Genomic DNA, 24597 nt, shown 5'->3' on the forward strand with positions numbered 1-24597 from the left:
TCTTTCCACTATCCATCCACTTATTTTCATTAGATGATTAGTAATTAAATACCTTCGGGAGCCCAACTTCTTTATCAAATTTGTTCTACATCAAGCAAAATCCTCCACAAAAGAAATACATACAGCACGGACAGCAACTCTTTCCCTTACAATGTTGAAAAAGCCTTTCCAAGGAGGTGCAATCTCAGTGTTCTACAATCTTCTCAGCTGGAGAAGATTTGGACACAGCTTTCCCTTCCCTAACCAACAAGCCATGGGCAAAACTGGAAAGAGATTATTCTGCATTCTGCCTATGAAAATAAGTGACTGTGTAGTCAAGAACATGGATAGCTGAGCTAAGGCCAGTGAGATGAAGTTCAACAAGACCAAGTGCTGGCCAAGAAAGCCAATGGCATCTTGGCTTCTACTAGAAACAGTACTAAGAGCAGAAGTAGGGAAGTGATCATCCCTTTGTACTCAGCACTGATGAGGCCACACCACAAGTACTGTGTTCAGTTTTAGGCCCTTCACGACAAGAAAGACATCAAGGCCCTGAAGTATACCCAGATAAGAGCAACAAAGTTGGTGAGGGATCTGGAGCACAAGTCTTAAAAGGAGCAGCTGAGGGAACTAGGATTATTTAGTCTGGAGGAGGCTCAGGGGAGGTCTTAATACTCTCTACAGTTACCAGAAAGGAGGCTGTAGCAAGGTAGGGGTCAGCCTTTTCTCCCATGTAACTAACAAAAAAACTATAGGGAATGGCCTCAAGTTTTGCCATGGTGATTCAGATTGGACATTAGGAAAAATTTCTTTTCCAAAAGAGTGGTCAGTTGCTGAAATAGTCTGCCCAGGAAGGTGACTGAATTACCATTCCCTGGAGGTGTTCAAGAAATGTTTAGATGTTGTACTGAGGGACATGGTTTAGTGGGGAAATATTGGTGGTAGATGGATGGTTGGACTGCAAGATCTTGGAGGTCTTCTCCAACCTTCGTGATTCTACGATTCTTTGAAAGTGTAAACAAGCAAGTCTTATAAAGTTTATACAGCTTGTCATTAGGATACTCTCCAGAGGCAAATCCTAGTTGTTGCACCATGGGCTGTATACACATTTTATTTAAGTGCTCTAATAAAACATCCTAAGAGGTATATGATACAGACAGAACACAGTCCAACAGGGATGAAGACTAACTACATGTAGCTGAGATAATCAACTTCAAAAGACAACACAGGTAGTGATTCTCTCAAGAACAGCTCTGCAGAAGAGTACGTTGAAGGATCCCAAGCAAACCGTGAGTCAACTTGCTACACTGTGACAAAAAACCCAGATATACATGACATTGGCGGTACAAGGGAAGTGAGTGTTCTATGCAGGACGTATTACATTACCCTTGTACTGTCTCCAAACCCTTGACTGCAATGCTGTGTCTCATTCTGGACACTGTATTTCAAAAGAGTTCAATTAGAAGGAATACTGAGAACAACAACAAGAACAGCCTTAAGTCTATAAAATATGACCTGTTGAGTCTACAAAAAGGAGTAGATTCTCACCTAAGAAAGGAGATACAACCCCAGATGTGAAATATATTAAAGGTTGCAGCAAAGAGTAACAGAATGTTCTGCATTTCCACTGGAGATGACGTAGCTAAGAAAAAAGAAATTACGTAGGGAGATCCAGGAATCTCCATCCCTGGTTTGGTCAGCAGTTGTTTCTTTGTTCCCATGCTTCTCAACAATACACTGCCACCTGCAAAAAAACTTCATACATATCAGGATTGAGGAGTTTTACACAAAGATCTGTCTGGGCCACTCCTTATCTTTTCCTGTGTAGGCAGCACAGCTCTTGCATAGCCAACTAGCTTGAACTCTGTATATCTCTTGTAATGTTCTCCTGCTTCAGCCATGGAATCTATCTACTGCATTGGCCAGGTGTGCCCTCACAGCTGGGAACCACTACATTAGACAAATAAGTATTAGGAATTGCTCTGTTATAATTGGTCACACCTGCAGGCAAAGGATGAATTGGAAAGCCACTCAAGGCCCCAGCTAGCCCTATTTTCTATTGGTCTTTGAGGTTTTTTTGAGCTTTAAACAGCCTTACAAAAGCATTACTTCTTGTGCACCTTTTCTATAAAGAAAAAAGAAAAATGTATACATACACATTAAGAGTTAGGGACAGTCCAGGGAAAAAAATTTCTTACTAACACACTACAGTTCTCATTTTTGAAAAGTTATCTGGAAGACGCTTGCAAAACATTTTCGAAAAACTACAAGTGATTGTAACTCACCATTTCATTAAAAAGTCAAGATATTTCTATGATAGAACACAGTCTAAAGAAAGGCTACCCCCACTAATACAGAGAATCCAACGGCCCTGCTATATCAAATACTTAGTAATGCTGGACAGCCTGTGAGACAGCACATCTTCTCCCAGGCAACAAACAGGACCCGAGGAAATGGCCACAAGTTGTACCAAATGAGGTTTAGATTGGAAACAAGAAGGAACTTTTTCTCTCAGAGTGGTCAGGCACTGGAATGGCTGCCCAGGGAGGTGGTGAAGTCACCATCCCTGGCAGTGTTCAAGAGGCGTCTGGATGAGAAGCTACGAGATATGGTTTAGTGGTTTGCTGTAGCTACGGTAGTGGGAGGATGGTTGGTGATGATCTTGTAGGTCCTTTCTAACATTGTGATTCTATGATTCTATGATGTACAACCATAATGCAGTATTTGCTATAGGAAAACATTCACCTTAAATATAATGATACTGAATAGAGAAAGCGTTTAAGCAAATTCATGTAAGACGCAAGAAGAAAGAATCAATTAGGACAGTAAAATGAAAATCACTTATTTATGTTTTAATTAAAGTTTAAAGATTTTCTCTGTGAATTTTCTAAGTAGAGGCAGTTGGATTTTTTCATAACACAAGCTCAGCTCTTGCTGACTCCAGCTAAAACGCAGCATATCTCAGTATGTTGTTGTAACAACATCTTAAAGTCTACATCAAAGTTAATCCTCAGGCTCTCATCAAAACTTCAAAACTCCAAGTCAAGTGGACTACCTGAAACTCCTCCCCATCAAAATGCATTAATTTGATTTCAGATTATCAAAATGCAACTAAAATAACCCAATAAAAACGTTTAGGCAGAGAAAAGTGATGTCAACCAATATTCAAATTAAAGGATATAAAAGAATTGCATTTTACCTTCAAACAAAAATAGCAGAGAACAGTATAAATTACTTTGAAATCTTACACTCCTAAAATGAAAGATATTAACTTCTTAAACACACTGCTATTCCCCCACATGATCTTACATTACCTGCTACAATCCTGGTCCTAACTGATAATCCCTTTGCGGCTTCAGCACAATACCTTGGTGGGGGTGAGGGGGGGGGTAAACATGAGGAATCAGTCAAAGCAGAAAAACCTACTATTTTACTGTATCACCAGAAGTTCAATGAAACATGAGAGACAGTCACTGGAGTTTACTGAGCTTAAAAAAGCAGTACCAGATTATATATAAACTGTTGTTCTTAATGAACTATAATACAGCCTCAACAGCCAGTTATAATTTGAGGTTCTAACAGATCTTCCAATTACAACATGCAGTCTTTCAAGAGAGACATACTCTAAACTCAGCCAGCATAGAAAACAACATAGTTTGATTTCAACATAAATGTATTTCATTTAATTTGCCTGAATAACTAGTTTTGAATGCCATTTTTAAACAGTCTTTAAGTAGATTCTTCTCTCTTATGAGACCGAATGCTCATTTTTAAAGTATATTTGTTATCCATGATAACTTGTAGCTCTTAACCATGAAATAGCACGACAAATGATTATGACAGCCCACATACTCTAGACTTTCTCAAAAACTTGTCCCCATCTCAAGACTCACTGTTAAGTTACAGTGTCTGCAGCAGTTAAGCAAGTATAGAATAGATCATAACTAATCAATTTTGTGTTTGTTTTTGTTTTTGTTTTTTTTATCTTCCTAAGTTCCTCATCTTCTAAGGGAAAAACAAACATCCATCAGAGAAAAAGGAAAGAAGGCAACAACAAAATTCTTGCTAGAAAACGAGCTTGAAAAACAGAGACCAGTATACACAGAAAATTTCATAGCCTTCCGACTCCACAGGTTGTAAAGTTTTAAGGAAGTCAGAAAAGCAGAATGAGAGGAGACGTTCACTTCAAAAATTCCCAAGACTCTCATGTTTACCTTACAGATAAAAATAAAAAATGAGCATTTATGTACATGGCTAATCTCACACGAGTGGTTCCACTGGATTGAATTTCAATATTCAAATCATTGCACTACTCTTTTCTCTTTGTTATAGAACTTTGAATATTCATCAAGTATTTTAAAACTCAGTTGGCAGAGTAAAAATACACTATATTCCAAGTTATAAGCCTTAGTTGTAGAGTAACATCTCCTTGATGTCATTTGTACTTAAAATACACACAGTAATTAAGCTATTGTTTCAATGGAAAAATCAATTGTTTGACATTCTCGGTTATTTAGATGCTGTCTAGTTCACAGATGTATGCGGGCAAAACCCAGAACAGAACATCCAGCCCCCTAACCCAACTTCCAGAGACCACTGAATTTCACCCAGTCACCACTTATAGGAGACAGTCCTCATACCTTGAAGTATAGCCTACATTCTTGCCCTTAATACGCAACATAAGTATTGTATTTTGGCTTCAAAGAAGTGTAAAAGCAGATTTATTTCACAAGATACACTTTTCAAAAAGCACATACCAGCTGGTGTTAACTGTCTCTTTTTTGAGTTCCTCATTAACTAAATCCTGTATCAGCTTTTCTATTTTTCAACCCCACGTGATATCAGGCCTCTCTATGTCCAACCCGTCCTGCCTGCACTTTTAGAACACTGGAACAGCATCAGCACTACTGCAGCCTTCTGAAATTTTACTTAACATTAACATTAGCAAACCCAGTAATTAGTGTTACTGCCAGTCTGTATAATCTCCAAATACATTCTGCTTAGTCGCTGGCAGAAGTACCACTGCTATTCTTTGTAGACAGGGCAAGGAAGCATGCTAGAAGCTCTACAGGATAACTGTAAACCCTGGGTCTTCTTGAAGAGAAAGTGGTACAAGGCGTAACATCCTGACAGGTATTACTTACAGTATAAAGTGTCTAACCATGCGGTAAGAGAGAAGAGTAAGGAATAACAGCAATTTTGAGTGGCCAAAAAGGTGGTACAAATTTGTTAAATAAAAGAAAGGGAAGAAAATAAAAAATAAAAAAATAAAAAAATAAAAAAAAGTAAAACAAATGGGAGAGAACAGAGACAGAGAATGAGGTTGTAGGAAGGGAAAAAGGAAGGCAAAAGAAGCAAAAGGGAGCAGAAGATAATGAGATTTGTTCACTTTCTCAACTCTACCTACACTTATAATTTCCACTGTCACTTGCTGCATATATACTATAAACTGCATGAAGTTACTAAAGTCATTCTGATCAAATTTTTCTTTATAATAAATAGAAACAAGGGAAAAATAATGAGTGGTGCAGTAACAGCCTACTCGGATCAGTACTCTAAATTTAGGCAAAACTCAGCATCAAGTTATGGGACAATGCCTCAATCAACTACTATTGCCTGAAGTCCTAGTTTATAATGTGGCCAAAAGCAAATATTTCTGCATTACCCACTAAACTTCAGAACTTCCCATATACAGATCTCTTTGTTGGGGGGGAAAGGAAAAAAAACAAACACCACAATAATTACCACCTACTCCCCCATCATCCCTTCAGGCCCAAATCCAAATCCTAAACATAGAATCCTTTGAAAGCGTTGTAAATCAGAGGTGATTACTCATGAAGCAGGATAATTATTTATAATGGTTGTGTGAGCTATTTACACTGCTGGGACACTCAGCCATGAATCCCATTGCTTCCCTTTCACCCAAGCCCAATATCCTGCCCCACACAGTAGCCTACACAGCCCAGCTTCCTCGCAGTCTCCTCATCAGAGATTTAATTTCAGTCATTTATTACCATGGCTGTGAAACCACAGACACAGCAACTGAGTACACACAAGGCTGCAGCCAACCACACCCTCCTAGGGCTGAGGACCTGATGGAGTGGGAAACAAAGAGTCTCCTCCACCTGACCTGCCTCCATCCATTCTCTCTCCCTGGATAAAAACGATGGCATCCCCCAGTTGATTCTGGTCACATGCACATACAATGAGAGATGGCTTTTAACAGCTTCATGGTAAATTTAGGTGACACCGTACAAATGAAAAGCTGACTTATTTCATGATGAAACTCCTATTGGGAAAACTTGCATTCTGCTGAGCCAAACTGCCCATACCCCTGGAAAGCTGAAAAGTGTCAATTTCAGAGCTATGAGTCTCAGCATACAAGCAGAGCTTACTTTTAGAATACTTGGGTAAAGGAGCTGAGAACCTGCGGTCCTACAAGTAGATGGCTGTAAATGCAAACTATATGGACTGAAACAAAATCTTTACACACAACGTCAGCAACCTAGCAAAAAAAAACAAAAACCTAGTGGGTTTTCTCTGTGCGCATCCTCTTTAGCCAGTCCTTTGATACAGAAATCAAGTGCAAACAAAAGGTAAAAAGGCAGACTATGGATCTCATAAAGCAATTCACTTAGAGAAAATGAGTTACCTAAAATCCGCTAGAAAGCTTATGCTCACAAAATTAGAAATTATGAGAGGAAGGATGCATATGATGTAAGGGTAACGTTCTTATACTTTATGCAATATCCATGAAATTAAAATACCCACAAAATACAAAATTGAAAACATGTAAGTATTTCTGTAACATGAGAGAAGGACTTAACGCTCTGCGTCCAGACATCAGTTGATTTTTCTGAACACTACGCATGTTAGTATGTTCAACATATGTACAGAAAAGCACATTCCCAGTACACAGCATTCAAAACACACTCCAAGGATCCCAACAGTTTCAGAGGACAGGCAGTCAGAGCAGCAGTTTGCTGCCTGTCCTCCTTTAAACACAGAAGCTCCACCACAGGAGCACAGTGCACAACTTCAGTAAGGCATATTTCACATAGCAAACCAGGCCAAAGGAAAGAGCAAATCTGGAAAGCTTCAGTTTTACATGCCATGTTCCAGCAAATCCTGGCAGGAATTCATGCTGACCTATCACTATTAGTTGCTACAGATTACAACTCAATACCATCTGCATTTCTTTTCTCCAAAAAGAGTAAAGCAAGCATAAGGAAAAGAAGATATGTATCTATTTTAAATCCACACATATCTACCCCAGGGAGCACAAGGAAAAAAATAAACAGTCCACATTACAGATGTGAGTCACACTACTTAATGCACTTTTGGAAGATGCTCAGCTACCACCGTGATAGGCATAGCATAAGAATTTGAAGAGTACAAAATAGAAATAGAGAAAGGAAGTAGAGCCCAGGGACTAGCCATTCATGCTGATATTCAATCACCATAAATTATCTGAAATTTAGCGAAGACCCATGCTTGTCCCCTTCTACAATATTTGAACTGTTATTGTGCTAAGATCACCAGATATCAACTTTTGTTTCTATCATCTTTTTTTATCCCCCTAAATTTCACCATGGAATGAAATGACACAGTTTTATTGCTTAGTCAGACAAAAATACCTTCCACTTCAAAAGGAGCTCGCCTTCGAGGAGAATTACACTTGAACAAAGACTGCAGGATTTAGTTCTATATTTATCTATATGCAATAGCAGTAGCCCATTCATCTAAATACATGGGTGTTTTTTGTTGTTTTTTTTTCCTTTCTTCTTCTTTTTCTTCTCTTGACAGAAAGAAAACATCTGTCAAGAGAATTAAGCCCAGTAATACCCACCTAAAAATGCAGAACATGCTGCATTTATGCATGTATGACTGGTGGAAGGTTGTGATTAATAAATCTGTTGGCACTTTCAGAATAAACATGCATCTGATGGACCAAGGAGCCACTTCACTTAGGGAAACCGAAACTGATGACTTACTCATCTGACACCAGATCGCTTCTCAGTATCCTATAAAATATTACAGGCCACCTATACAAATTCCACTGAGAACAGCATTTTTGTAAGAGCCTGTTTCAGGCTATCCTTTCTGTATAACCTTTAAGCCACTTCCCTCACTGCTCACATAGAAATCAAGAGTAAACTTTAATGGGAACCTAATCTCCACCTAAAGCTTTGAGTTTGTCTTTAGACTGTGATGAAGCCCTTTCTTTTGTTGATTGTCTGCTTCCAAGATTCTAAACAGTTTGTTTTTCATTTGCAAGCTGAAGAGTTCAAGCTGATCCTAGTATCACATTAAGATCGTAGATACTGAAGTTACCACATAAGTTGCCAGGAGCTTTCTGTAAGTCTAGTATCATATATTTGAATTGCAACTTGAATATTTTTCCATTTCCTTCTTGGTTAATGATTCTAGGAGTGCAGAGATGTTAGACAGATGTGCATTTATTTTTGTACATGATACCATTTAGAAATACAAGAAATGCAACTTGCTTTAAAACGAGTGTCACAATATCAAGTCAATCGAATGGCATTAGGCTGAAAGGTATTTAGTTATAAAACTAGGTAAGGCACTTTATTTCCAGTGCTCACATTATGCTGTCATTCTTTGAGATGTACACCCAATAAAAACACCTCTTGAAACAGACTTAAACAATTTAATCACCTCACAGCTCCATAGCTGCCATGTAAGTGATAACTTCAGTATAAGTTCTCGATAGGATGATAAAAAAGCAGTGAACCTTGGAAACAGGCTTTGGGGTAGCTTCCAGACACCAAGCTCAGAGGGCCAGCAGGAGCTGACATACCCATGACACAATACTGATTCACTGCTTTAACTTGCTAGGGACTGGCAAGAAAAGGGGCTCTCGGCGCTACAGCCTCGCTGCGTTGCTAAGAGCAGTACCCACGAAAGGAGCGAATCTCTCCTTGTTAAGCAGGCACTGGTCAGCACCACGGCGAGGGGACAGCTCCCGCAGCAGCCCCGCAGGACGAGCCCCGGACAGCTCCCGGTGCTGAAGCTCGGCCCCGGGCTCCCGCTTGGAAAGAGCAGCGGGGCGGGGGCGGGCGGCAGACACGTTGTCGGAGGAAGATGGCGGCTGTGGCAAACCCACCCGGCGAGGCAGCCGGAGTCTAGGCCCCAGCGGTCCCGCCAGCGCGGGGCATTGCTGCCGCCACCCGCCCGCAGTCCTCCGGGCCCCCGCACGGAGCCCGCTGCCGCCGAGCGCCTCCTCGGCCCGACTCCCCCCTTCCAGCCGGCGGCACCGCGCCGGGTGAGGACGGCACCTGTGCGGCCATGTTGGGCGCCGTGCCCCCCCGCCGGAGCCGGGGCCAGCGGAGCCTCGGCCGCCGCCCGACCCGCCGAGTCGAGCGCCCAGCCTCGGGCCCCGGGCTCCGCGCCGGCCCCGGCCGCGCCCCACCGCCGCCCGAGCGGCGAGAGCCAGCCCTTCCCGGCCCCGCCACCCCGCTCCGCTCCGCCATCCTGCCCGGCCGAGCCGCCCCAGAGGGCCGGGGAAGGGACGCGCCCGCCCTTACTTGAGCACGGATTGCTCCTTCTCCTCTTCCTTCTTCTGGCGGTCCATGACGGCCAAGATGATCTTCCGCTCTTCCTCTGTGAGGTGGCTGAGGTCGGGCATCTCGGGCTGACTCGTCGGCAGCGGCTGAGGAGGCGCAGGGCCGCCCCGGGGCCCGGCGGGAGCCGACATGTTTGGTGAGAGCTCCGCGCCGCTACGGGAAGCGCTCTCCTGGCTCCGGAGGCAGCGGCGGGAGCGGCCGGCGCGGGGCGAAGCACATACAAATCAATAGCCCGTCAGCAGCCGGCAGCCTCGCGGCGAGGGGCGGGGTGCCCGAAGCCCCGACCTCGCAGCCACCCGCCCGGCCGCCGGCTCCCCGGGGGCGGCGGGGCCACGGGGGCGAGCGGCGGGGAGCGGGAAGGGGAAGGGCCGGGGAGGGGAGGAGAGAGCGGGATGAGCCCCGGAGCGCCGCGCTTTAGGGGCGAGCGGGATTACCTCGAGCGCCGAGCGGGGACGGGGGGGACGGAGCGGGGGGCGGAGGGGGAGAGCGGAGCCGCGGCGCCCCGGGGCGCGCAGCGGGGAGAGCCCCTACGGGCGAGCGCCGGTCCCGGCCGCCGGCCGCGGCTCATCGTTCCTCGCCGCCGTCCATGGAGGGGGCCGCCTCCCGCCGCCGCTCCGCGGCCGAGCCGAGCCGCTTCCTGCCGCCGCCCCGCTTGGCTACCGCCCTGCCGGCTGCGGGAGGGAGGCCGCCTAACCCATCGCATGGCGGACGGCCGGAGTCACGGGAGGGGGCTCCGCATCGCCCCGGCGCCACCGCCCCCACCTGAACGGCGCGGCGCCTCCTCCCGGAGCGGGGCGCGGGGCCGGCTGCCGCCCCTAGCGGAGCTGAGCGGCGGGGACCGGCGGGAGGTGCTGCTGGCGCTTCTGTATTTAAATAAGTACATTAAAAAAAAAAGAAAAGACGTGATAAAAATCACGCGAGGAAGGACAAGGAGGAGCCGCCGCGCTGGGAGGACTGAGCCCAGCGGTCAACGGGGAAGGAGGGACAGGGCGGGCGGTGTATGGCCGCCGCCGCTCCCCCTACAGATGCTGCCCGGACGAGGGATGGGCGAAGAGGGGATGAACGCTCGGTGGGGCCGGGACGCGGGATGCATCGGGGCGAAATAGTCGGCGGGGAGGGGAGCGGCCGGGTCGGGCCCGCAGGAACCGCCCGCCACAGGTGGGGCCTGGAGCAGCCCGGCCTCCGCAGCCCCGAGCCCTCGGAGCCCTGGCAGGGCAGTAGGCTCAGCCCTCCTTCACCCTAGAAACTAGAATAAACCTCCCAGTGTGTCTGTGCCACCTGTATGTCCCGTTCCTCAGCTGTCGGCTTGATGACAAGCAATAATTTCTGGAGTATGAATCACACTTTACCAAAGATGCCATCTAGCCCCAATAAATGGGAAATGACCTGTCCAGGAACAATGGGGACTGGGTGAATCCATATCTATGGGTTTTCAATCTGTCTATTCAGTTCTGGGCTCCTCACTACAGGAAAGACAACAAGGCCCTGGAACGTGTCTAGAGAAGGGCAGCAAAGCTGTGAGGGGTCTGAAGAAGGTCTTATGGGGAGCAGCTGAGGGAACTGGCATGGTTCAGCCATGCTCAGGGCTCAGGGAAGACCTTATCACTCTCTACAGTGATCTATCTGAAAGGAGGCTGCTGCAACGCGGGGACCGGGCACTTCTTTCCAGGTGATGGTGATGAGAGGGAATGGCCTCATGTTTCATCAGTGCAGGTTCCAGTTAAATACTGGGAAAAAATTCTTCTCATAAACAGTGGCGACACATTGGCATAGGCTGCCCAGGGAAGTAGTTAGGTCACCATCCCTGGAGATGTTGAAGAAACATATAGATATGGCATTGAGGGACACAAGTTAGTGGGCATAGTGGGGATGGATTGGCGGTCGGACTAGATGATCTCAGTGGTCTTTAACCTTAGTGATAATATGGTTCTATGATCTACAGACAGTAGAGGTCGAACTTGTTGCCCCACACCATGAGACAACTCATATCAACTGCAGTGCTTTTAAAAGGTTTCATTTGGACAGTCTGAACTCTCCAACACAGAACGTACATTTCTGGAGCTGGCACTATTTTTAGTGAGCTACACCATCGACTTACAGCCAGGTGTGAAGGCCTGAAAGTGAAAATCTTCCTGAAAGTTTCAGTAATTGAAGAGCTCGGTCTGTGATGTTGTGCTAAAGACATAATTCCTTTGGGAAAACAGGTTGTGGAAGAACAGACCACCAGACAAGCGTGACAGGTTGGCTGTGCTAAAACAAAGTAACCCATACCCATCATCATGCACATATGTTCATCAGATGTTAATTTTGCCCAATAAATGTCATTGGCATCTTTAAGTGAAAGGAGCCCATTCCTGTTCTGGATGTAGCTCCTCACTATGGGCTACACAAACCATTGTACAGAAACTGAGCATGCTGTGTTCGAGCAGACACCCTTAAAAATATACTGTGTGATTTTCATCAAGTTCTCAAAGCATTCTGCTCTTCTTGTCGCCATCACCTTCACCTTTCCAGCTGGATTCCAGCCAGCTGGCTCTCACCCAGTTCCTTGTTCCTTCCAGGCACCAGATAAATCTGGCACCCAAGTCAAAAAGAGGAGAAAACGTACAAGTCTGGGTCATCAGATTACCAAAGATAGTAAAGTCCTTGTCAATCTGTAAATGTTGAATGGAAGAATTAACTTGATTCATCCCCTTGGGAAAACTGCATTTTATCCCGGGGAAGTGAGGAAAGAAAGAAATTCTCAGTCACTTCTAAGAATAATTAAAGGATGTTAAAAAGACCACTTTAATGCAACCTCTCCACCCTGCCGGGTTACACAGCTCTTTCAAAAATAGCTTATGCATGTCCCAGCCATAAACACCAACAGTGTTGTGATCGTAACTTCACTACAGCTCCCTAGGCTGGGTCTCATGCACCTGAATTTCTTTCCCATGGGAAGTTACCTCTGACCTACCTGCACTTACAGTGCCTGCTTATGAAATCATTTCAATGTGCCTTCAATTTTTCATCCACCAATTACAAACACTGGCTCTCAGCTTGACTATAGAAGCTTAGTAGCTTTCTTTTCTCATTACTATTTGCTCTGTTCCCACTAAATCCCACACCGCTAAACATACAACTATAAACAAATCCATGAACAGCAGCTGTAATCCCCACATAGTATCTAGTTATTTGCTTTGGAAGGATGGAGCAGACTTAGCAGAAGACATTCTGTGACTCACTGGAGAAATGGCTCTGCTTGACCTTCCTTTCCTACTACGTTCCCTTTTTCTCATCAGCTCCATCCATCATTCCTTGCATTTGCCTGCCATTAAATAGAAATACTACTTGTTCATGTCCCCGTCATCTTACAGAGAATTGTCCCATGCTGTTCTTTGTATTTACACAACACATATTGATGAAACTATACTCAGAGCAAACTTCCCTACATACTCAGAGTAATTGTGTCAATAACAATCTAAAATCAACCAACAAGACAAATTATTATCTTTTCACATGATCATTGCTGAAACTTATTTCTAAGGACCATTCATTTGCAGTTCCCTTGGCAGTGAAATGCCCGCAAGCTCTATCCTCACTTCCAGGGTCAGTGTTTCCAAGTACCTGCCCTTCCTTCATTTCAGCTCTCATTCAGGACTCATTGCTCACTCAGAAGAACAAGGCTCACATTCCTGTTCTACATTCTTCTATTGGAATTCATTTTCCATTGTACAATCTGCAACTGAAAATGCAGTCCCGTCACATCTCAAAAATACTTCCTTTTGGTGGCTTCTGTAAGTTTTCTTAATTTAGTGATAGCAGGAATATTAACGGATGTGTTTTTATACCCCCTCTTCCCCTTCTTTTTTTCCTGTTCTTTTCCAGGTCTGACAGATGAAGAGTTCAAGGAAACAGCAGTATTTTAACCTGATTTTATATAGGACCATGAAATGTCTTTCACTAAGGGTCTCATTATACTTATTCCCATTTCCTTCCTCATAGCAGCTACAAAAGTAAATGGCTTAGTAAGTTCTTTTTTCACATGTATTTCTTTCCTGAAGAAGCAAAGCTAACATCTGCTTTATAATATTTTGTATAAGAGAGCATTCCAGTGGAACTCACTCTTTCCATTATTTTCATCCCAAGCTGAAAGACTCATTTGCAAAACATCTTTATATAGGTGACACAAAATTGTTCCGCCGTGGATCAGGGAATGGACAAGATGAAAAACATTCTTGGTAAAAACACCCAGCACTCAAACTCTCAGTGGATCATATCAGGCCAAGCAAGCAAGGCATCCTACAGGGCTCTTCCTGGAAGCTTTTTACAGGGGACTCCACAGATTCCTGCTGTGGAAGGACAGAACTTTACAATGCAATGATCTGCAATTCTGAGGTCCCTCACAAAGCGCGAACCATCATTGCCAGTGCTATTTTGGACCTTTCCCAGCCTTCCTCTGTCTAAACTGAGGAAGCTAGTAATCTTGTACACCATTGCCTACATTTTCATTTTATTTCCTCCAGCACATTTTTACTTATGTGCAACATTTTAGTGATCTATGCAGTTTGCTCTTGGTTGGATACTTCCCAATTAGCAACGTGGAGCATGATGGATATTTTGGATTAGAGAGTTATGGGCTCACCACAGGTATCACAGTGGTTTCATACAGAGGAATTTCAGCCTTATTCCCAAATCAGCTTGTGTGACACGATATTGTTTGCCTCCTCTCAACAGAGCAGAAGGCCCATGCCCAAGCTCTATCTGAGAACACACACGGCTGTAGGGTGGGTGCTGTCTCAGAGGTCAGGCAGATGAAAACTGAGGAACAGATTGGATGGATCAGATTGTTTTCTGAATGGCGTGCTTGACTGACACATTTTCTAGGGTTTGGACTGTTTAGTCAAGAGCAAATACAAGCAGTTCATAAAATTTTAAACACAACCATGTCTAAAAGCTTGTTCATGCCTCATGCTTGTAATGCTGGTTAAATAGATAGCTTGGAATATTGAACTAAGTAAGCCATACAATATGTTGAGGGCATAGATGAACATCGGAGATTCTATACTCAGTATTTGCTACCTGAATTGGACATTTCCTTGTTGTTTAGTCAGCTGAAAGGAGGATTTGAAATCAGCAGTGTTGAGCATATAGATACTATTCAATGCATAGAGCATGTGCTCACACTGTACAGGAGGGGCTCAGAAATTGATTATATGTTCCTATAACATTTCCTTGCCTGTTTGCTGCCTTCCAACTCCTGCCCATTGCTAAATTTCTAAGTCTCAATCTGCTGCACAAGAAACATCATAATGCTTAAATCTCACACGATTATTTTTTTTTTTCATCGAATAATAAGACCGTCCTGCAGTTGGTACAGAATATCCTGTGCCAGATCTTGGGTAAATATTCATCCTTATTGTCATTACTGCTTGAAAACCCCAAACCTTCTGATTCTATACAAGATAGAAATGACTGTGCATTTCTTTCTAATGTCCACCGTAAGATTCTGTCTCTAAATTCATCATCCATTATTAAAAGTCATAATAATATCCTGACTTATTATTACTATTACTACAGTAATTCTTAGTAAACCTAGTCACGTACAAAGGCTGTAGTGTCCTCAGTACTTATAGGAAAGAATGGCACAGTGTACAGCAAGTTGTCACTTAAAACTCAGAGTCAGAAAGCTGCAGTGGGCAACTCACATAAACACAGAGGTTGAAATGAGAAGACAATGGTCAGATAAATTAGCAACACTGTAATAAATAAATAAATAAATAAATAAATAAATGGAAATAGCTAATTTTTCCCCCACGGAAGAGAAGGGAACATCTATCCATGCAAAAACAGCCCTTTACTGTATCCAGCCCTGTGGCCTCCTGCACATGAGAGAAGTGGACCTCTTCGAGCCCTGAGGATGCTCAGGGAGCTGGAGCACCTCTCTTATAAAGAAAGGCTGATGGAGCTGGCATGTTCAGCCTGGAGATGGGAAGGCTCTGAGGAGAACTCTTTGAGGCTTCCCAGTACCTAAAGGCACCTGGGAGAAAGATGGGGAGGGGTTTTTAACAAGGTCATGTGGTGACAGGCCAAGGGGAAATGTATTTAAAATAAGAGGGTAGATTTAGATTAGATGTGAGGAAGAAGTTCTTTACTGAGAGGGAGGTGAGGCCCTAGCACAGGCTGCCCAAAGAAGCTGTGGTTGCCCCATTCCTGAAGGTGTTAAGGCCAGGCTGGATGGGCACTGGGCATCCTGAGCTGGTGGGAGGTGTCCCTGCCCACAGTGGAGGGTTGGAACTGAGTGAGCTTTAAGGTGCCTTCCAACCCAAATAATTTTATGATTCTACGGCTTTTTACTGAGGTCCTTCTTTCATTGCAGTCTATCTGTTGACAAGAGATAGAAAACACTGGTTTGACTTTACTCCTTTTCCTCAAAACCAAAAGCCAGCTGGGCTTTAGTTCTTTGGGTTTTCATCTAAGGTTAATTCTTGTAGACCTGGAATATAGCAGCTTTGATAATGAAAACATGCCTAAGAGGAATGATAATTAAAGCTTAACATATGGCATTTTCTATCTAAAAATGTACCTATCTAGGCTTCACATCTGTCAAATGACCGGAAAATTAATCAGGAAGTTCAATTAATTGAACAAATAAATCAAGGCAGAAGTGGTAGCACTGCTACACTGCTTCTAAAAGCATTTTTGTTATTCAAGCAAACAGTCTTTTATTCCATTTTTAGCTCCAGCACCTGAAGAAAGGAGCAGGGACTTTGAGGAAGTTACCTGTATTCTCCAGAGACAAAAGGAACTGGAACAACAAAAGCTAACGTCTAATTGAACAACAATTTATTACGCATGTATTGAGATCATTAGCCCTTACTTGAGACTTTCAAATACTGTTTTCTTGAAAAAGCTCCCCATGATACTAGTTGACATACCTCAGATAAAATCAGACTGTGCAGCATGAGAAGTTTATGAAGAACGATATTAATCAACATTAATCAACTCTGGCATTTTACTAGGCTAAGGAAAAAAATGCATTAAGCCAAATTAGAGTCAGCAAATGCATGGTAACACTACAATGCCTGCTTTGTGGTCTGCTCTCCAGAACAGGATCCTGCCATCCATAAAAGCACAAGTATAATTAAGATAGGGTTCATTCACTAGCTACATTCATATTATATCTGTAATAATTTCCTAGTAAGTAGGAAACCAAAACATTCTGAAAAGGGATTTATTTGCACAAAAGCTTGTCTATTTTTACTAGCAATATTACTCCTAGATAATATATGCCATTTGAGTGCAGCTATTAGCTGCCCCAGCATACAGTTAAAGTGAAAAGTATGTCCTGGGCTTGCTGGGAGACAGAAATGATAGTTAAAGCATTATCAGATGCTCACTTCATGCTGTTACTTTCATTTCCAGCTTTTCCTAACAAGAATGGAGTAGAAGAATGTTTCACAGTAGACAGGAAAAAACCCACTGTGCATGAAGAACTATCTTGAGAGGGAAGGGATGGAGGGGGAGAGAGAATAAAAATGACAACATTTCTGTCATTTTGTCTTGCGTTTCAAAGAGGCACATTGATGTAAAATGTAGTGAATTTGCTTCTTTGAACGCAAACAAACTGACTTCAGTCTCATTGCTGAAGGAATGAAGCAGAACGTCAGACTATCAGCTGCTGATGCCTGGCTTGTCTTTTTTAAAATGAACTACATCTGCTATAAAAATAATGAATGATAGTTTCAAAAACAGGGTTTGTTTGGCTTGGAGAAGATCCAGACCAGTAACTACCCTAACACCAAGAAAGCACACAACCCTGCTACACAGCCTATATTTTCATAGGCAATGTACTACAATTCACACGAATGCTACAGGCTTAATTTACCAAAAAGCTAAAACAGAACACATTGCACAGAAAGATTTTTCAGCGCCAACTCTGCTTCTGTTGAATCCGCAGTGAATCCTGTGCTCTCCCACAGAGCAAAATGAGCAGGCATGGAAACTTCCCAGCATCAACCATACTAGCGAACTACTTTGTCCTACATTTGAATTTAGGGAGGCCATAAACGTGTTGTATGTGGAAAATCAAGGAGGTACCGAGATGTACCAGAGTTCAAATATAAACATTTACTTCAGAAATGCAGTCTTGATCTTACAGTGCTGGTCTCACTACTTTTGTAATTCTCTAAGTAGCAGAGGCTAGAGAAATAAATGCCGTCATTCTCCACTGATTGTATTGGCAGTACAAGTACAAATACGTTCTTCTAATTATCATTCTTTAGTTCTGCATTCTTTCCTGTGTTTGTCTGGTGCATGAGCTTTTCTGGTGATCAGTCGCCCTTCTGTAAGTGTATGCCTCCATGCCAGCTACTTCACAGGAGAGCAATGAAGAAACCATCAACAATTGTTGGCATTTGGTTGGTGATGCTATGGATTTCTCAAGTATTCATCCCCCATACACCACCAGTGTAATATGCATTAATGGCTGCCAGCAGTTCAAAAACCACAAAGCCTGTAAGGCGCCTATATGCAAACTTTGGTTGTAGCAGGCATAGAAGAATATACATGGAAATAAGGCATTCCTCCTGATTTCAAAAACCAGTTCCTCTTCTTGCTACCTGACCTCATTGAGATAGGCCACCTTGCCTTCTCCAAGAAAATAAGGACTTGAATCTGACACAGCAGTTTTCCTCCTTGCTTCCACTGCCCATACAGACCATGTACCCAGCCACCAGGTCACAAGCTTTCATAGAATCCATAAAGTTGGAAGGGAGCTTTAAAGGCCATCTAGTCCAACTCCCCTGCAATGAACTGGGACACCACAGCTACACCAGGTTGCCCAGGCCCTGATCCAGCCTCACCTTGAAAGTCTCCAGGGACAGGGCATCAATCACATCTCTGGGCAACCTGTTCCGGTGCCTCACCATCCTCACTGTAAAAGACTTTTTCCTCATATCTAATCTAAATCTACCCTCTTTCAGCTTGAAACCATTTCCCCTTGTCCTATCACCACAGACTCTGCTAAATTGTCCATCCACTTCTTTCCTTTACCGATGATGTCTTTGGTGAACCTACTTAGCAACACAGATACTGACCAACAGACAGAACATTTGATCTGGCTTCAAAGCCAACCCTCCTGAACAAAATTTAGGGCACTGTCGGCAGCAAAGCATTGAGCAACCCCTTTTTGAAGCAGGCAGCCAGAATTTGCCAGCACTTCCCTTGGCCAACACCTCAACATTTTTCTTACAGAAGAAAAACGTAAAACCATTATCTCGTTCAGCAGACGGAGCGTGAGATATAAGAACAGAAGCACTGCCTATGACCTGCAGTAGCAGATCACTGCAGGACAGCCAGGGACAGCACTGGTGACTCACATCCGAGTGCCAGGAGGACACTTGGGTACATGGCCGCTTGCTGCTCTCAGAAGGAACTGCATCTCATTCCTGGTTAGAACGTTGCCTCCTGTGACTTCGTGTCCAGGTACTGTTGCACCTTAGGCTTTCATGTATTCATCTGTGATGTCCCTGAAACCTATACTGCTACAGTTTAGCCTCTAGCAACTATTTAGCTACGCTGCTTTAGGTTCTCTTTTTTCTTATGCTGGAACACAGGCTGACAAGTACACACACAGATGCCTCAGCTTTCCTTTACGCTTTCACAAAATAGCTTATAGAGGAAGAAGCTGACCTGTTCATTACCTGACTAGACTCTTTCCAATGGAGTAACGCATTGTCCCTCTATATGATGCCTACGTTGTGCTTTATCAACATTGTGCTGCATTCAGATATTCAACCTTGGAGTAGCACAAAATAGTCTGGGTTTATTTATTTATTTGCCTATTTTGTTCCATTTAATTTGTACCTTGTATTTAATGCCTCCTGCACTTCTCCATCTTGGAAGCAACGAATTTTACACTATTTTTGATATTAAAAATATAAAAATAAAAAACATACATGCTTTTCCCCCCCTGAAACGGTAATGTTATATGAAGTAAAAACTACATGACAACAGAGTAGGGTGCAAGAGGGCTAATCATTGGAGAAAGCAAGATCTGGGGCGATAGGAAGCAACATTTGCATGACTCAAGAAGGAATAGAAATTTCTACAGGGCACAGATTCATGAGTCAGAACCACATATAGAAAATAAGCAACAGACACATTTTGATTTATAGAGATCTAATTCTATTGAGAGTTTCTGTTAGTTGGACCATAAACTATCTGAATGTCACTCCCGTGGTTCATAACATCACTGAAACCTCTTCTTGTAGCCCATTATGCATCTTTATTCCCCTTCATATTCTCTTTCTCATACACACACACAAATGTAGGAATGCACAGGATCTGAAGGATTAAGTAAATACAGAAAGTACCCCATTTATCAGATTTCTCATCACATATCACTTGGAAGCGTCTCACTTCAAAATGTCATATGAAGAATGAAACATTATATAAAAAAAAAGACGAAAGTCTACCTGACAACACAAAATAGTTGTGGTATTTTCATTGTAAATGAAATCAGCTGATGGCTGAGAATAGGATTTTCAAAATCCTCTAAGCACCAGCTCCAAATAAACCGAGGAAAAGCTAATTTAACCCGCTCCATTCAGAGTACACTATAATACAGATTGCCAGCACTATACTGAGAACACCACCCCCACCCCACACAGAGGCAAAATCACATTTCCCTCATTTCTGGCAGAAGTACCTGGCTGTGGTGAAGTCACTCAGGATCCAGAGTTACATCGGTGGGAAGCTGTGTGCTCCTGACAGCTCCACCAGGGCTGGGAGCATCAGTGGCAGAGGCCAGACAGAAATTTCTCTCCTGAATCTTCATGCGTGGGAGCTGGAGGCAAGGCTGACCACCTCCTCTTTAAAAAAAATACGATTGGTAAAGTCTTTGCTTTGTCTCCATGACAATTTCCATCTCAAATCCTTGGATCAGTGGATAATCCCAAATGAATCTGTACACCAAGCACCAGTCTGGTCCTGCAAGAGGCTCTAGCCTTGAGGTAGCTGCTGCTCCCAAGCCACGCCACGCTACATACAAGCTTCTGGCATGGACATACAGTGCTGCAAGCTGGGGAAATCAGCTCAAGTTACGAGGGAGATGGAAAATTACAGTATTGATATTCTCAGTGCAAGTGGGTACAGATGGTCAGGAACAGATTGTATCAAATTGAAGAACAATAACAAAATCATGAACTACTCAGGTTCCCCAGCTGGAGTGAACAAGTGAGGTGCTCCAAGCAAGTGACACTGTGCAGTGAGCCCGGCGGGTGCACAGGGTTCTGAGGAACAGCACCAGCACACAGAGCACAGCACCGTGTAAGGGTGAGAACTTCACAGTGCTACTGCACCACAAAATCACCCCCAAAGCAGCCTGTGGAACCTCGCCTACAGCAACACACCCCAAACACGTGGCTGGCTGAACGACACAGCAGGGACAGCAAACTATGGACCAAACCTGGAATTTGCTCACACAGCAGCACAGACAAATGGCTCATCCAACTTTGACACGGCAATCACTTGCTGATAGCAAGCATCTGCTTTTCTCCCAACACAGGACATCAGACCAATCAAGAAGAAATCAATTCACAGAATGGTTTGGGTTGGAAGGGACCTCAAAGACCACTCAGTACCAACCCCCACCCACAAGACCAGGTTACTCAGGGCCCCATCCCACCTGGTCTTGAACACCTCCAGCGACAAGAGCACCCACGGCTTCTCCAGGCAGCTTGTGCCAGTGCCTCACCACCACCTCAGTGAAGAATTTCCCCAACATCTAATCTAAATCTCCTCTCTTTCAGTGTAAAACCATTTCCCCTAGTCCTATCACTACCTGGCCAAGGAAAAAGTTGATAGCCCTCCAGTTTATGCACTCCCTTTAACTACTGGAATGTTGGGTTATAATCTGCAGAAGGTTGTGTCCATTCCTCTGAATGTTTGGGTAGCTAAATTGCATGTGCAGACAGTGGACATGGCAGATGTGTTGCCATTGTGAAACTAAACGTAAAACAAATACATTTGGAGAAGAAGGAGGTTAGAAACCTACCACTGCAATTAATGGAATTTAAATAGTAATTTCCAACATACAAGTTTTCCACTCTGACAGGTGTAATTTTCAGCTTCGACATGAACTGACAGTGAAAACCCTAAGCAAAATATGTGTTAACAGATCTAAGAATTCTCTGGTCTTTTTTGGCGGCTAGAAAAAGGAGAGGTGAGTCCATGCAGTGGGACTGAGTGTTGTTTCAGAGGGACAGGAGAGCAGAACCTCCCCAGTACCAGTAGCAAAATGGCATTGGAAACAGCAGAAGGGAATACATAGTTGTGAAGAGAGAACAACCGCATCATCGGGCAGCAAAAAGTGGCTTCTGAGAATCTTCTTCCAACTCCAAAAAGCCTGCAGGTGATTTGAATCATAGCTGGAGTGAATTAATAAAACAAATGAGGAAATGTTAATATAATCCAAGAAAAAAAAAGCCAACAAACATGAGTCTCCCACTGCACAGTGAAACTGCCCTGTCACCTGGAGAAAAAAACCCATTTGGATAATTCAAATAAGACTGTAACTGTGAGAAAATACTGCATTAAGCTGAAAGTAGCTTGCAAAATAAAGAACTGTACGTCTCAGTGTTGGATAGAACAGATCAGATCTGCTCAGAGAAGGCAGCAATAAGGAACAGAAAATGGTGCTCTAAATCTTGAGCTGAGCACAACAGAATGACTGCATTGTGGAAGAAAAACCTTCAAAAAAGCACCCAGAAGACTATTTTAGAGGCTGTAAAACTGGCATTTATCACAGCCTTCTCAAGAAAACTCTCCTCCACACTTACCCTGAATTGGGCTTGCAACAATGCTGCATCTCTGGAAACCTTTACCAACAACAGGCTGCTTTCGCCTGCCTGATCAGATGGGAACAAACAGCACATACTCCAATTCTGGTGGCTCAGAAAGCTTTCAAAAGGATCCCCAAAACTTCTCATTGTCCCCAGACAGTATCCAGACAATTTTGTCTTTTTTCTTCCTCATTAAGATGGGACAAGATCTCCAACCACTGAGTTCAGATTCAATAATGACTTCACCGTATTGAATTTTACAGCCTTTATTTATTTATTTATTTATTTTTGGAGAGATCTTCAGGACAGCACATTTCTGTAGTCAATCACACATGTAGACCTGGACATGGCTGATGGCCTCTGCCTCCCTGAGACATCCCTGAAGGCTGCATGGCTACTGAACTGAAAGAAAGGAGCAACAGAGCAACCTGAAGTCCGAAAGACAGAAAACATACGTGGTGACAATCAGTATCACCTCAGATGGTCACACTGCTCCATAATGGAGAAGTGCTGTGTATTAGCTCTCTTCACAAACTTCTGCATGACAGCATCTGTGCAAAATGACTCAAGTCGAAAGCCTTGCTTTTCCATGGCTTGCCTCCAGCAGGGAAATCTAACGCCCTCGGCAAGCGAGGAGTCTTTTGTAGCTATGCATTAAACATACACCTGTGCTCAGGAAGGAACAGATGGAAAACTGCTTTCCACAGGGGCGTTTCCCAGACAAGAAGTGACGTGGCATGACACAGCTGTGCCAGCGCACACGAGCTGTGGCAGTCGAAGGCAGGAGAACCACAGGGACATCCTCAGCACAGCGATAACTGAAGCAGCTGTTCTACAACAAAACTCAGAAAACCATGAAGGTGTTGGCTTGAGTTAGCACAGCTTAGAGGCAGCTGCCCTTTGATGCTGCTGGTGTTGTGGGAAGGGGGTTGAACAGAGACAGCCCAATACATCAAGAATCTCGTTACCTGCAGCTTCCTCTTTCAGGTATGTATCAGAAAGAATGCATTCACTGAGACATTTCCGCACACCATTTCAGCTTCTCCCATCTTGAGAACAAAGTTTTTGGTTATTTAACATAATAACAATAAATTCTACTAGTTTTCTTTTAAAAAATACAATTAGATCCAACCTGCTCTGCCTCATTTTGATACCGTCTGCCCCCATAAGCACTTCCCTTAGCTCAACTACCCAGCTGAGCCTTGACTCAGCCCTAAACCCGCTGTGATGTCTCTTCAGCATACAGAGCCGTGACAGTCTGCATCTGGGGCACTTCACATGACAGCCTCTCCACTGAACAAGGCACAAAAGCCACAAAGGTATTTGTCTTTTGATACAGATTACTACACACTGTTCACAATTTAAAGAATTGTCTCTAAGCCAGATTCTTGGTTTTATTCTTTTTATTCTTGGAAGGAAAAAAAAAATACCCTTCTGATGATGCTTCAGTTTCAAATCACATTTAGGCACGCAATTACTGCATTGAGTTCATTCCACAGTTTGACATCAATATCATAATCCAGTTACCTACCGCATGGCGCTTTAACTTCTGATAGCAAATATTTTGGGTTTGAGATATTGTACTGAAGCCACCGGACAGCTGTAACTGACAGGATTATGTAAAAACAGTGGCTTATCACAAATGTCCTCACATTTTCTGATTTTAAGTACTCACTTGAGAGTGACGCAACTGCAAATATTGCCAGTGGTTTTGTTTGCCAAGGTTATATTTTGCCTTAAGTGATGCAAAAGAACACAGGCTACATTCCTGAAATAGCTGGTCTATAAATATGATACCTTTAGATATCCAGCTGAGCCAATGAATCTTCTGCCTTCAGACTTAAATGCTGGATTATCCCATTTGTAGGGGAAAAAAAGAAAAAGTTGGCATTTAAGCTATTTTGCCTTACATACTTTATGACATGCAAGTGTGATTTTCCTCTACTGCTTTCACTCACATAGAAAGCTGCTGACACACTCCTTTCTTATCCATCTGACCCAAAGCTCAATGGGCTCCTGCTGCACCAGCTCCCACCCCCTCAGACCCTTGCAGGACCCGCCTTGTTCTGGTTGTAGCCCTTCTCTGGCTTCCCTTTCCTGTGGCCCTCCAGGCACCTTCAATATCAGCTTTCCTTTTTCCTCATAATCCCAAACGCTGTGCAGATCAGAAGCCTCATACTGTAGGTTTGGAGGCATTAGAAAATGAT

General features: G+C 43.6%; 1 protein-coding gene across 45 annotated transcripts in view; it reads right to left on the reverse strand.

Annotated features, from left to right (window-relative positions):
* The window catches only part of RIMS2 (regulating synaptic membrane exocytosis 2), a 402507-nt gene extending 392204 nt beyond the window's left edge, over positions 1-10303 (reverse strand). For 43 of the 45 annotated variants that reach the window (XM_085537158.1, XM_085537160.1, XM_085537163.1 and 40 more), the window contains exon 1: positions 9528-10303. In XM_085537158.1, the coding sequence (XP_085393284.1) occupies positions 9528-9697 (170 nt within the window). In that variant the 5' untranslated portion in view covers positions 9698-10303. The remainder of the gene's footprint in view (positions 1-9527) is intronic. The other 2 variants (XM_015856070.3, XM_085537165.1) reach the window with 1 other exon arrangement.
* Positions 10304-24597: the final 14294 nt, after the last annotated feature.

The sequence above is a fragment of the Coturnix japonica genome, chromosome 2 (genome assembly GCF_054131305.1).
Source record: "Coturnix japonica strain WE chromosome 2, WE-NBRP24, whole genome shotgun sequence".
Lineage (NCBI taxonomy): Eukaryota > Metazoa > Chordata > Aves > Galliformes > Phasianidae > Coturnix > Coturnix japonica.